The following is an 11,537-nucleotide window of genomic DNA, read 5'->3' as shown; positions in this document are numbered from 1 at the left end:
CATGGGGAACGAAGTGTAGCTTCGTGGCCTCCTCATTTCCCCACCCCATAATCGAAGACTCACATGAAGGAAAAGAAGCAAGAGTAGAAAGCTTCCAATAAGTCGGGTCTATGGGCTAAGATTGCACCAGATCTATGCAAAGCGAAAAAGAGGAAGTGAAGTTGATATTATAATACATATTAGGGCAAGTTCATTAATACTCCTTACAAAGTATAACTTTCTTTTTCGTGAATGAGAATCAAGGGCAATACAAATTACAAATGCGGCGGGAAAATACGAACATGAGACCTATCGTGCACAATTCTTTAGTCTTAATCACTAGGCCAATATCTCATTGGTTTATAGCGTTTCTAGATACAAATAAATTAACATAATTTTTTTAAAGAAAAATATTAGATCAAATAAAAGGTTTTATACGTGATACTTTTGACACCAAAATTAGAAATTGAGAGAATTTTTAGTAAACCTATATACTCATTGCTTGAAGGAGAACTAAAATTTTTAAAAATAGTATATTTATCTTAAAAGTCGCGTAAAACGGACATCACTAAAGAAAACCAAAAAAAAAAATAAAAAAAAATGTAACTTTGTTTTCTCCCAACCCATAACTTGTTTCTCCATTTTATTCTAAAGAATAATTTGCTTCCTCTATATTCTCGTTGACAACTAGATTTCTCCTTCTTTTGCAAATCCAAATTATTTGATTGTCCCAAACCGTCAGACGTACCATGGCTCGAGCCATAGTCCAATGGTTATGGACCTTGTTTATGGTAATGGGCCTAGTGGGCATGGGCAATTGTGGTAATAGTAACAATAACAATAACGATATAGGTGTAAATTGGGGAAACATGGCATCACAACCGCTACCACCAACCAATGTGGTTGGCATGTTGAAAGACAATGGCATACAAAAAGTGAAGCTTTTCGATGCCGATTCATCCACCCTTAATGCCTTGGCTGGGACTGGGATTGAAGTCATGGTTGCCATCCCTAATGACATGCTTAGTCGAATGAACAAGTTTAAATATGCTAAAGATTGGGTTAAGAAGAATGTTACCAAGCATCTTTATAACGGGGGTGTTAACATAAGGTACGTAATCACAAGCTACATATGATATATGTATAACCACAAAATCATAGCTTTATAAATATGGCATTGATACCAATGAGGTCTTGACCTAGTGGTTAAAACTGAGCTTTGTGTACAATAGATCTCATTGTTCAAATCTTCTCCCCCTTTGTAATTCATTATTGTCTTTGTACATGGCTCATTCGCACTAAAAATAAATTAAAAAATAAATATGGCATTGAGATGGGCCAACCCATGACCCAACACGGAAAAGCTTGACACGAGCCCAACCAAACACGACCTAATAATACACGAACTGACACAACAAAGCTCGACACGAGAACGGAAAAGCACGACCCAACACTAGCATAAAATCGTAGGCCATGAGCTAGCTCTTTTGTTGGAAAAATCATGACCCCACACACACCTGTACGAAAAAGCACATTAAACTGAGTAAAATTACACTTAGGCACGTGGGTTGGGCCGCCCGTTTGAAATTTCAGCCCAGCACGCCCGACACAAAACAAGTGGACCAGGTCGTGCCCATGCAAGCATAAGGTATACGAGCTCAGCACGAAACACTTTCGTTTTTGACACGACCCACAACCATCTTTACAGCCTTATACTCAAAATTAGGATATTGTTTCAAAATTGTAATTGCTTCCTGTATAACTAAGTAGTTTGCTTTGATAAAAAATAATCTTGATTTGTTACAGGTATGTAGCGGTAGGTAACGAGCCACTTTTAGCAAGTTACAATGATAGTTTCAAACAAACAACATTACCAGCCCTAGAAAACATTGTGAAAGCCCTTGAAGAAGCTGGGCATGGAGACATTAAGGCCTCTGTTCCCCTCAACGCAGACGTGTACGAGTCATCCTCGACCGTGCCCTCGGGTGGTGATTTCCGAGGAGACGTAAAGGATCTCATGCTAGACATTGTAGGCTTTCTGAAAGAGAAAGGTGCACCCTTTATCGTGAACATATACCCTTTCCTTAGTCTTTACCAAAACCCGAATTTCCCAGAGGAATTTGCGTTCTTTGATGGAAATGGTAAAAGCATAAATGATAATAGTCACACTTACAATAATGTGTTTGATGCTAACTTTGATACGCTTGTTTGGGCATTGAAAAAGAATGGTTATGGGGATTTGAAGATTGTTGTTGGGGAAATTGGATGGCCTACTGATGGACATATTAAAGCCAATACTAAGTATGCCAAGAAATTCTATAATGGTTTGTTAAAGAAGTTGGCTTCTAATAAGGGCACCCCTATGCGATCAGGACAATTAGAGGTATTGCAATTTGAAACTAACACTCCTTATTTATTAATCAATAATCAATAATGAATAATGAATAATCAATAATGTATTCTATAAGGCAACTCCTAAAACAATTACGGTTTTCAGGTGTTCCTGTTCGGATTGCTTGATGAGAACACGAAGAGCATAGACCCAGGGGACTTTGAGAGGCATTGGGGGATCTTTCGTTACGATGGGCAACCTAAGTTTTCGATGGACCTTAACGGTAAGGACAATAGCAAGACACTGGTAGGTGCTAAGGGTGTGCAATACATGGAGTCTAAATGGTGCGTCTTCAACAAAGATGCAAAGAACCAAGATAACATATCAGCCTCAGTAGATTATGCATGCTCAATGTCAGATTGCACTTCTCTAGGTTACGGTTCCTCGTGTAATGACCTTGATGTTAATGGTAACATCTCATATGCCTACAACATGTACTTCCAGTTTAATGAACAGAGTGTCGAAGCTTGTGACTTCGATGGCCTTGCTACCATCACCTCTAACAATGCTTCCCAACCAGGGTGTCTCTTTCCTATAGAGATTGTAAGTGCTGCATTCAGACTCACTATTGTTCCAATACAGCTTCTTCTTCTTTTCAGTTTCACGCTTGTGTTGTTAGTGTTGTTGTAAGGTCAAACGAGGTAGAGTTAGTCTAGATTCCTGAGGTAATAAAACTATCATCATACTTTCTTGTACAATCTATATGGACACAAGTTCCTCAAACACAACCAGTTTTAGTACCAATAAGCCAATAACTTACATAATTTGCGTTGGTATTTCTTAGCAATCTATTAATATAGCAATATCATACTAATCTCAGTATCAATTTGACTTTTCACCATTGTACTAATTTTGACCATTGTCTTAATAATACCTTGGAAACAAATGTAATGATGTAAATTGTTAGTAGAACATTTTACTCTCGTTTAATTTTAACTAATACTACATCCGTTTCAAAATGATGTTTACAGTTACTATTTGCACAAATTCATTCATTCATTATCATTACCCCCATTGCCTCAAAGAGGCTCCCGCAAGAAGCGGGGTAAGGAGGGATTAGGTGTACGTAACCTTACCCCTGCAATTGCAGGGAGGTTGTTTCCAATTGACCCAAAGCGCTAACGGGACGACAACGGGAAGACCATCTTCTACTTCATGGAAAGGAAACGAAGTGAGTTTTAAGAGTCATTTTGATTTAATCCATTACATTCCACGGCCAAAAGAACAAATGAATCTTTGGCTCCATCGGAAATGGACATTACTATTTGCACAAATATTAAGACAAAAATATAAAAAGGTGAGTGAATATAATAAAATATGGATAAAGTAAGAGAGAGGTGTAAAAATAAGGGTGAATGTAAGAAAAAAAAGTTAATAAAATAAGGAGAATTGAGTGAAAAATTGTAAATATTGTGGGGTAAGAGGGGCAAGGTAACAAATTATCATGTCCAAATAGTATAAAGCACGATGTAAAGGACATTATGAAACGGACTAAACGAAAAGCGTAAACATCATTTTAAAACGGGCAGTAATAGGAGCTTAAAGAAATCAAATATCGTGCTTTATTTAAAGGAATCAGAGGAAGATAGCAGTTATCAAGGCACCCAAACTGGCAATAGATTACGGTTGTTAAATCCTAGCACATTAGCTCTTCAAGAAAAATTAAGAATGATCCGAACCACAAACACACAAAATCAACCACCAAAAATCCTCATCAAGAAGAAGAAGACAAAAGGCAAAATTCTCTGACATTCTGCAGCAAGATTCATTCACTAGCTAGTGGCTGATAAATGATAATCAGCCAGAAACGAGAACTTGCCGTTACAATAAAAACACTTCTAATTTGATCGGTCAGACTTTCAGTTGCACCAACTAAATGATATGTACACAATGCCATAGTAGGCAAGAGATAGTGAGGTTAGCTTGTGGCTCCTGGTGATTTTCAGGTCATTCCTCGAAAAGTGTTCACTATGTATAACAAGGTTCATAAAATCAGCCAAGGACCTGTACAAGAAATCAATGGAGAAAAAACTCAGCAGATTCAAGTAATAAGGTACCTTGATAATAGAGGGTTCATGAACAACTTCTCCATATTTTTACCATGATGGTCTTTCTACAGCCTAAAGGTATCATATATTATGACACCTGGAGACTATAATTCATCATAAACTGTCTGTAAATGATATGCCATCTCAAATAATAGGTCACTTTCTAATTTAATAATCATACTTTGAATTTCCCATATCACCCTTAATGATTCTCTTAAAAATTCAAAGAAGGCTACATTGGTGGTATAGATGTAAAAATTTGAATGATGAAGAACAGCTAACTAGCTACAGTAACTTGAGACTTTGTTTATTTACTCAAAAATAAAACCAAATCAAATGTTGCCTATTTTTTTAAGGGACGCAGGGAGTAGTATTTTTCTATCATTGTGTTTCCATCTGCTAATCAAGAAAAGATACCAACATGTATAGGTTCAAGCTAGTAGATATGCTAATAAAGATGCAGCCCGCAGCCTACTTTTGCATGGCTTCCTTAAACTGCAAAAGCTTAGGAGCTCCACAGAAGACATGGCTTCAATAATGTTAATTGCCATTTATTTTAATTGGAAAATCCAGCTCTCTCGTTGAATTCACTTACCGTCAGTTTCAATTTATGAACAAGAGAGAAAATTCCAGATTACAAGGCTCAACGACATTGATATGAAAATAACACACTTAAAGAATCTTACCACAAATGCAAAACAAAGTTTCGCATAGTTATCTCTTATATGAGAACTGAGACTTAAACTCCTTCTCCAGCTGTTCTCTCGATTCTGTTTTCGCTGCGACTACAACATCTTCAAGGAATCCTCTTTGTGGGAATTCTTCTGGAACAAGATTTCTGTAAATCTCAAACTGTTCATCAGCTTCCCTCTTTTTATCCTGTAAGCTGTATATTATTCCCTGAAATTTGATATAATACCCATGAATGAGCAGCCACCAAGATGCGAGATCCAAAGGCTCAAGGCTAGCAGAGATCTCAGATTGGTCATTTCACAGACACCACATGGACGACAAATTGCCAATGCACTGAAAACTAGGAACTCAAGAAGTTGCAATAAGCATTCTCCTCAACTCAGAGATCTTCGAGAGCGTTCATACTTCATGGCATAGCTGTGTGAGCCAATTCATTCAACACTTGCATACTTCGTTTTTCTAATGTCAAATTCTGCACATCCTTACATGTGGCCTATTGCAAATTTGCAATCCTTAAAAAGTCCGGTTTTGTACAAGACTGTGAGGATTTTCTTGTTCCCATGCCCGCACCTCCCCCTCCCCAAATCTGATATAGGAGATTATACTCTGTACTAATCAAATGATCAATTTTAGTTGATTAGATCAAGTTAGTTAATAAGCAGCTTTGGCGGAAAAGTTTGTTGTCCAAACTGTTGATAATCCCTTAAAAATAGGAGAGTTGTTAGAAGTTTGTTAGCTGTCCACAAGTTGTTATGAGTCAGCTATATTAAGCAAGCTAGTATATTGTATTTGGCATTCAATTAATCAAATACAAACAACTTCTCTCTCATTCTGAATTCTCTCTAAATCTCTCTCTTATTCTCTTCTCCTCTACTTTCTGAAAATGTATGTTGATTGCCATTGAAGGAGAGCTTGAGAGCTCCCTTATCAAAATCCCAAACACACATAACATGCACAACTCAGGAGCAGACAAAAGACTGTTAAATAACTGACGGACCATGTAAAGCCGCATTTACAAGGGAAATTCTAGATTTATTCGATCTTTTTACAGCTGCATTTTATTCAGTCTATATTTGATGACCATCCATAAATAGTAACAAAAATACATATTCAACTTCCAATTTGGAAAATTTGGCACGTACTACCTAGTAAACAGGGACCTTGTATCTTACTCCCTTTTTTAAAAGTTGTCAATTACTACCTTATAAACTACCTCAATTACTATTGCAACCTAAATCTGATTTCCAGTGGATTTCGCCTGAAGTCCTGAACATGACATCTTTACTTCATTTTAAAACTTCATTAATATAACAAAAGTAAAATCAAAAAAATCAAAAAACAAAGAAAAAATCAGTTGAAGTTAATTTCCCCCTCTTGCCCTACTCTCTACAAATCACATCTACTCCCTCCGTCCCATAATTATCTTCTTGTTTGATCAAAAACACGGATTTTAAGAAAAGTGGAATATAGTACATGAAAAAGTGGAATAAAGTACAAATGATGATTGAGCTGTATGGAAAAGTGGAATAAAGTACATGTGAAAGAGAATATAGTACATGGGAAAAGTGGAATATAGTACATGGGTGGGGTTTTCAATTCAATTTTAATTAATATAGTACATGAGAAAGTGGGGACCTTAGTAGCCAAAATTAGAAACAGGAAGATAATTTTGGGACGCTCGTTTAGGAAAGCAGGAAGATAATTTTGGGACGGAGGGAGTAGGTCAAATGGGACCCAACATTGCCGACTTTTTAAGCTTCAACATTGCATTATTTAGAGTGTTGGCTTCCATTCAGGACCATTCTTACGCAAATTAAATAAACTTCGAATTTATTAAGAATTCAATTCTAACACAAATTTATTAAACAACAGTTTTAAAATTTTAAATATTCAAGAGTAGTAATTGAGTAAATCAGAATTCAGAAAGCTCCCAAATTTCTGAAAAATTGAAGAGAGATGAAAACTATAAGACAAATATTACTTCGTAAATATTAACTGGAATTAGATAGAATAGCACTTGCCAAAGACGTCTTAGACGGCAGTGATCGTGTTGGACTACCAAAAATGTGGCGGGACTTTTCCAGTGATGTGGAGAATTACTGTTATTGGTTAATACATTAATAAGCTATTGCACAAAACTCTAATTAAAACCATACAAGAGAGAGAGAGAGAGAGAGAGAGAGAGAGTCACGGGCCATGGGGGGTTCTCTAATTAAAGGGCGATTAACTTCTTTTAGGGATTTTTGAATTAATAAAGCTATTAAATGAAATAAAACCCAATAACGTCATGCTCAAACGAAATCCACTGGAAAGTGGAAATAGGTAACAATAGTATTCTTTTAATTGCCAAGTTTTTTTTTAAAAAGGGGACTATTTCCTATTTACTAGGTAGTAGGTGAAAAAGTTTCTTTCTATTTCCAAATGTACGTCCAAAGTTGTCCCTGATATTCAACCTTCCCAAAGAAAAATCCTAAATCAAACGCCTATTCATACTCATTTTCCTATAAGGGCATTCCAAACCTTATTTCATCCACTCAATTTTGCTTTCAATAACAAGGAGCTTCTTGAGTATTTCAAAAAATTGAACATTGATGAACAAAGCAAGAAATTTAGTTTTACAACAGCTAAATAGGTGCCCAAAGCTATACACATGACACAAGTTCACATCAAACAGCACAAAACAAGTATTTTATGGACCCATTTAAGTCATAGACTCTGATAATATCTAGATGACTAGAAAGAAGAAACAAGATGCTTGAAAAATGGAAGGGGAACACCAAGGACGGAAGAAAATATGAAATCTAGATAATTGACGTCTGACATGAAGAATGCAATATGCTTGTGAAAACTAACCTGGCACAAATAAGGCCTGAAATCTCGAGGATTCTCATCAATTAAATCTCCGTACTTCTTCAAAGCTTCATCTAAATTCCCCTGCAATAAACATAGATATATACAACCATGTAAGAGGTCAAAACTAGATTATTGAGATTATGCCTGTTTCTTTAGATAACTGCAACATATATGTTTCCAGAAATCCATTTGGTTGGCTCAAGCTAAATGGTACAAGTGATGTGATCCAATGTTTATTTTCTTTTTGTTATATGATTAATGTTGCTTCCTGAATGTGACACTATCTTTCATTTCAGCTTAACTTTCATACTCTTCTTACAGCAATGAAAAAAACATTTTATATGTCACTTTCTTTGTCCTCCTCCTGGGCAAAGTTGTTCTAACAATATTCTTTGAATTCTGAGTTAAATGATACATGATTAGGTTGTTTCTTAGTTTTTAAAAGTGTGCCCAAGGTGCGCCTAGGCGCAAGGCATTGCCCATCCTCACTGTTAGATACAGCCTGTAACAGAAGCCGCACCCAGGCTTAATAAGTTAATATAGCAATATATATCAAGCCATTACACAACCGCACTGTTAGATACAACCTGTGACAGAAGGCGCACCCAGGCTTAATATAGCAATAAAAATTAAGATTTACATTAGCACACATTATGAAGTAGCAATATATAGATTTTTAGCTGCATGTTCTATATTGCAATATAGCTTACTTCTCTGACCCTTATATTTTCTCTAAATTCATTTTTGTGCATCTTTATGATGTACTTCTTTTTCAACTCCTACATTCCTAGACCACACTGAGAAGGTATTGTGGCTGATGATAGATTTTACTTTTTTTCTCCTTCCACTCAGTCTTGGAAAAATTTTGTGGACAAATATTGTACCTTTCTCTGCAACTTATTGAAAAACAAAATTGGCTGGTAACTGGTTAATGGTTATATGATGTTTTTGTTGTTGCAGGAGTGGGGAACGTTGGTTTGAAGCAGATCTTCACATGTTTATAAGGACTGCTCCCAATTGCATATGCTATTTGTTTTTTGTTTTTTGTTTTTTTTTAAAAAATTTGAGTGTTAGATTCTTTCATTAACTTATGGAGCTCAGCTTGTGATGTTGTTGGATACGAATATGGAGTATATCTGCTCTATTCAACTTATTTTGTCTGAACTTATATTATCCGAAGAAAAAAAAACATCTTTTGTCTGAAATTAACTTATTTGTGTATTTGTATGGAAAAAAACTTATTTTTTCTAAAATAAACTTATTTGTGTGTGAAAATATATGAAAAGAACTTATTTATCTGAACTTATCTTGTCTGAAATAAATCAAAATAAGTTGAACATAAGAGATCCTTAGTCTTTACTTGTAAATGCATTGTCTAGTTTGGTAAATAGAGGATGTACTCCAATGGTGGAGTTAGGGGATTCTAATCGCGGTTTTTGTATTATTTCGACAATTTTGTATTAAACCTAACAAAGTACCCTATGAAATAAAAAGAAATTTTTGTATTAACACGACAAATTTTGCAACTTTTGGTTTAGGTCGTGCATCAGGTGCTAAACTAGAATGGCATATTACAGGAAGCTAATAACATCAGTGGCTGATATAGGTGTTAAAGGTAACATTGGTCTGGTCTCTAGTGATCTAGTCAAACTAGTTCCTGCTTTGCTTTCTACTGGAATTAAGCTAATGCACTTTCAAAGATAAAACAATCAGAGTGCAACCACTTAAAGGAAAGTAATCAAGCTATACAAATAAAACAAGGTTTCATTATCACCTTCACTAGATGCATTTGTGCAATCAAAATCTTGATGTTCCTCTCTTCAGTAACCCTTTTTTCACGAGTAGCAAGTTCAAGAGCTTTATTCAACATATCGAAAACTGCTGCCCCTTCATGGTTCTTGTGCATCACCATTGCCAAACCCTGACAGATAAGTGAGAAAAGATAAGTGAATTATGGCGTGGAGTCTGAATCACAAAACATTGTCACTGTCCACATTTGGAGAAAAAAAACCTCAATTCATGTCTTCCTTGCTTTAAAGCTTTTAAAGTTGGGCATTGGCTTCAAACCACCAAAGGCTAATCCCCAAACAAAGCACTCAACATTCCCTGAAATGATATCTCTGGTGATCTTAACCTCGAAAATTGGACTTCAACTCACTTAAATTACAACCCAAAACAAATAAACAATGTACGCCCATAATCCCCAAAACAATGTACGCCCACAATCCACTATCTACACTACTAACCTTGCAAATCACATACAGTACTTGAGTAGTATATACTCTATAATCATCCTAAAATCGAGGTAATATCGTACCGAAAATCGACATTATCATCCATCCACATATCAGCATCAAATTTAGATTCCAACCAAATACTTGAAACATTCACAACCTAGACTTTCTGATTCACAAGAGATATATGCAGGCAAAGCATTTTACCATTAAAAGAAAATATGAATTAAATTAACAAAACTAATTATAAAACCTAAGACACTTACATGCAAAGCTCTGAGAAAAAGAGGAGTTTCCTTAAGAATATCATTAAACAACCTCTTAGCTTTACTCAATTGGCCCATCATCTCACAACAAAGAGCTTGCAAAAGCCTCCATTCAACCTGGTCTGGCTCAATATCAACTAACCTCTCTACATATTTCACGGCCTCCTTCGTTTTCCCCTTTCTCATCTTCCCATTTACAACCACCTTCAAAACTTCCACATTTCTGGGCTCTTGCTCCAACAGCTTCTCATACATCTCCTCGTCTTCACCATTCTCTTTCTGGATTTCTCTCTCCTCTCCCAAATTTACACTACTTTGAACTGGTATTGCCCTAACTGGTCCACTAATACTAAGAGAGCCCGCCAAAAGTAAGGACCCAACAAGCCATTTTACCGCATTTTCGGTCAAAATTTGGGGAATTTTTTTGTGGGTTGAGTGCAAATTGGTGATCAACTTGAAGGGTTTTGAAATTTTGGAGTCGGATTTAGCGATACATGCAGTGGTAGATTGATTTCTGCGGAATGTTATAGAATGTTGATTATGATTGTTAGAGATACGCGCAAAATAAGTTGATAATGTGGAGCAGTGAATGTTGGGGTGTGAATTGAGAGAAAGAGTGTTTGTTGAGAAGAAGGCCATTTTTAGAAGCAGATGAAGGTTCACCTACACTACTACAGTTAGAAGTAGGCGATGATGTCCATGGAATTGGAGACGGGGACGATGGTGTCCTGAAAACACAGCCCACGCCTGTTAACCCTTTTTTTATTTTGAAAAAATAGGTTTATTGCAAATTTTTGTTTTTGAAGGTAGGTTTATGAGGTTTTCGAAGCGGCTACCAGGCATGCACCAAGAAAAACATATCAGGGGTATGTTGGTAACTTCATCCTAAATTTGAAAATGCTGACTTGTTTAATGAAATCCATGTGTGTTGGTTGTTGGTGGGTAATGTTTTCCAGCATGGCATTAGTCTCTGCTTGCTCTCCCGAATCTTTCGTCAATCTCTCTCATCTCCCTCATTTCTCTCTTCTCTCTCCTCCAACCTCTTCTCCTTGTTGAAGCTCAGATCTACTCT

General features: G+C 36.2%; 2 protein-coding genes across 2 annotated transcripts; one reads left to right on the top strand and one right to left on the bottom strand.

The window, feature by feature from the left end:
* Window positions 1–566: 566 nt before the first annotated feature.
* LOC110804126 (glucan endo-1,3-beta-glucosidase 8-like) lies at window positions 567–3,135 on the top strand. Its single transcript, XM_022009694.2, has 3 exons — window positions 567–1,090; window positions 1,786–2,362; window positions 2,477–3,135. The coding sequence occupies exons 1-3, from the start codon at window positions 729–731 to the stop codon at window positions 2,999–3,001; spliced, it is 1,464 nt and encodes a 487-aa protein (XP_021865386.1). The 5' UTR covers window positions 567–728; the 3' UTR covers window positions 3,002–3,135.
* Window positions 3,136–3,910: 775 nt separating this feature from the next.
* On the bottom strand, window positions 3,911–11,247 carry LOC110804124 (protein SLOW GREEN 1, chloroplastic). The gene is made up of 5 exons (XM_022009691.2): window positions 10,466–11,247; window positions 9,740–9,886; window positions 7,966–8,046; window positions 5,106–5,319; window positions 3,911–4,375 (listed from the first exon to the last, which is right to left on the bottom strand). Exons 1-4 carry the CDS (start codon window positions 11,102–11,104, stop codon window positions 5,134–5,136), a joined length of 1,053 nt encoding a protein of 350 aa, XP_021865383.1. The 5' UTR covers window positions 11,105–11,247; the 3' UTR covers window positions 3,911–4,375; window positions 5,106–5,133.
* Window positions 11,248–11,537: the final 290 nt, after the last annotated feature.

This window comes from Spinacia oleracea, chromosome 3, assembly GCF_020520425.1.
Source record: "Spinacia oleracea cultivar Varoflay chromosome 3, BTI_SOV_V1, whole genome shotgun sequence".
Lineage (NCBI taxonomy): Eukaryota > Viridiplantae > Streptophyta > Magnoliopsida > Caryophyllales > Amaranthaceae > Spinacia > Spinacia oleracea.
This window is presented reverse-complemented; position numbering and strand designations above follow the sequence as displayed.